Genomic DNA, 2,781 nt, shown 5'->3' on the forward strand with positions numbered 1-2,781 from the left:
TTCATCACAGCCTAAAAATTTATTAATCGCAACTCGAAATATATGTGTATATGTGTGTATATATGTGTAAAAATCGGGACAGATAGTGGTTTTTAACACACTTGTTTGTTTTATTTATTATTAATTGTGAGTACAAGCAGTACAAGCAGAACAGGGCTTCAAATAATTGTGAGGGATTTTTACTGAATGTTTTCCACCCGTTTAAATCTAGCACATTGTTTTATCCATATACATCTTCAAGTTCACAGAACATAGGCCTAATTCAACAGGCAAAATGTGGAGGCAGGAGTGGCCAGGTATCTGCGAGCAAGGCGGGCCAGCTGGCTGTGGGCTCCTGCATGAGCTGCCCACCACTGTAAGGGACAGTCCTCTAAGGCAGTGCAGGGCTCTGCTCTGTAGCGCTGTATGGCTCTGTCCTGCTGTACCTCCTCCTCTGACTCAGAGTCAGAGTCCATCTGCAGCAGGCTCAGCCTCTTCTTGGCTGGACCTTCTTCTGCAGTGTGTGATCTTCTAGGAGAGTCTTCATGCAGCATGCCTGCCAGTGTGGTCCACACTGCTTCTCTGTCAGTCTTGGGCACACTGCGTAGGTCTTTAAAACGTGGGTCCAGTGCAGTTGCGATCTGGAGCCATGCATAGTTGGTATGTTCCTGGCGGGAAGCAAGGTCTTCCTTAAACTTCTCTTTAAACCTCACCACATATGCAGGGTCCTCATCAGTTACTTCCATGACACGGCGCAGGTGGCAGAAGGCTGGTAGAACTACAGAGCAGGAGACGTAGGCCTCTCCTCCCAGCAGTTCAGTCACATATCTGCAGTGGAATACACACACACACACACACACACACACACACACACACACAGATAAGACAGCAAATTAAAAAAAGCTTTTCAATACTAGGTAATATTAATAAAATATTTGATTTCATTTATTTTTTAAATAAGACATTTTCATAATAACAAAACTGATTTAAGATGTATGTTTGATACATTTAATCTAAACCTACAATTATGGTCACAATGACAGGCTCACCTGCAGGGCTCTAGAAGTGTCTCCAGTCTCTGGAGTTTGTCCCACTCTGGAGGCGTCAGGAGGACAAGTTTATGCTTTTGTTTATCCAGAGTCGCGGTTACTGCAGTTTGGTTGCGGATCAAGCGCTTCACCATCTCCAGCGTGGAGTTCCAGCGCGTAGGCACGTCCTGGGCCAACGGCTCCTGCTTGCGCCCCAGTGACACCTGCTCTGCGTTCAGCTCTGCTGTGTTTGCTGGGCTGTGCTTAAAATGGCCAACAATTTTGCGGCATTTGGCCAGCGCAGTGACAAAGCCACTGTCTGCGAGACTCACTGTGATGCATCTCTGTAGAATGTGCGCGGTACACGGCATGTGATTGAATGGCATGATGCGAGCCGCGGCGATCATATTGCGCGCACTGTCCGTGCCTACTGTTGTCACCTTCTCCTCAATTCTCCACCTGCGAGCAACAGTCTGGAACTGCTCTGCACAAGCCTCCGCAAAGTGCCGCTCTTCCGTTTTCATTATAGTCAGCGCAAAGGATGTCAGACCCCAGGCTTCAGTGATTAAATGCGCAGTAACTCCCAGGTAATTGTCATTACTCAATGATGTCCAGTGGTCTCCTGTCAGAGCCACGCATTCTGTGTGAACTAAAGCCTCTTCTTTTTTCTTTTTCTCCGTTTCATACAGTTCGTGGATTCGAATTGTTATTGTGCTTCTCGCTGGGGGCTTGTAGGACGCGTCCTGAGATGCAACCTTTAAAACATCCGCAAAGCCCTTGTCCTCCACAATGCTTAGCGGTCTGCAGTCCTTTGCTATCCATTTGGCTATATTGTCGGTCAGTTTGTCCAAAGAAGACTTACCGAGTGGCCTGCGTTCACTAAGAGTGGTCTGACGCAGGCCGGGTGAAGCTGCTGCCCCGACAAACGCGTGTTTGGCATTAAGGTGGTATTTTAAGGTCGAATTTGAACGGTGAAATTGAAACTCTTTACTACAGTGAGTGCAAATTACAACGCGTTTGTTTATTGTCCCATCTATGTTCTTCTTGTATTTAAATTCCCCATCCAGAAGGCCATCCGCTTCCTGCTTCTCCATTTTCAGTGGCGCGGTAAACAAATCAAGTGGAATTATGGGAGCGACTTATCTGCGTGTTGCGCTAAATACTTAAATATTCTAACGTAATTAATTCCAAAATTTAATTATCGCAATTAACGCGTTAATTTCGACAGCTATAATAAACATATATAAATAAAACCACTTTTTTTTTACGTTAGTAATTCCTTTTGTGCATAATTTTATATTATTGTTAATAATAAATGAATTAAAGCAACAAAACAACCTGAAGAGCCGGTTCGGAGCCGAAAGAGCCGGCACTTTTTAGTGAGCCAAACCGAAAGAGCCGGATCTCTAAAAAGAGCCAGAAATCCCATCACTAGGATATGTGATTTTGGTCACATCGCACATCCCTACTCTGAGGTCATAGCAAATTAAAACAAATGAAATATTTCACTGGAGCTTTAGATCCCTCTCTGTCCACAACAGAGGAAAAACAAGGCACCAGTGAAGGATCACCCTGCTGTGCTCTGGTCATATTCAAGCTCTGATTAATGTCCTCAGGAATCATTTCAGGGACGTCACATGTGGAGATTTTTTACAGAATCAATGGGTGACACGAAAGAGTCGTCTTCATCAAGCGTAGCCATAAACGACCCCGACAAATCCACAATCTCACCCATTTTACGAGCCTGAGCACGAGTAATTGCGCACGCAGGAAA

At 45.1% G+C, this 2,781-nt stretch overlaps 1 protein-coding gene across 1 annotated transcript; it reads right to left on the bottom strand.

The window, feature by feature from the left end:
* Positions 1-257: 257 nt before the first annotated feature.
* On the bottom strand, positions 258-2,151 carry LOC146641332 (E3 SUMO-protein ligase ZBED1-like). The gene is made up of 2 exons (XM_085398509.1): positions 1,029-2,151; positions 258-807 (listed from the first exon to the last, which is right to left on the bottom strand). Exons 1-2 carry the CDS (start codon positions 2,099-2,101, stop codon positions 258-260), a joined length of 1,623 nt encoding a protein of 540 aa, XP_085254635.1. The 5' UTR covers positions 2,102-2,151.
* Positions 2,152-2,781: the final 630 nt, after the last annotated feature.

This window comes from Rhamphochromis longiceps, linkage group LG23 (genome assembly GCF_057381845.1).
Source record: "Rhamphochromis longiceps isolate RC_006_pf linkage group LG23, R_longiceps_female_GT1.1, whole genome shotgun sequence".
Lineage (NCBI taxonomy): Eukaryota > Metazoa > Chordata > Actinopteri > Cichliformes > Cichlidae > Rhamphochromis > Rhamphochromis longiceps.

Excerpts from the sequence above, each read along its gene's own strand:
- LOC146641332 (XM_085398509.1), bottom strand. The coding sequence starts at position 2,101 with ATGGAGAAGCAGGAAGCGGATGGCCTTCTGGATGGGGAATTTAAATAC. Across the intron at positions 808-1,028 it reads ACACTTCTAGAGCCCTGCAG|ATATGTGACTGAACTGCTGG; the intron begins GTGAGCCTGTCA and ends ATTCCACTGCAG.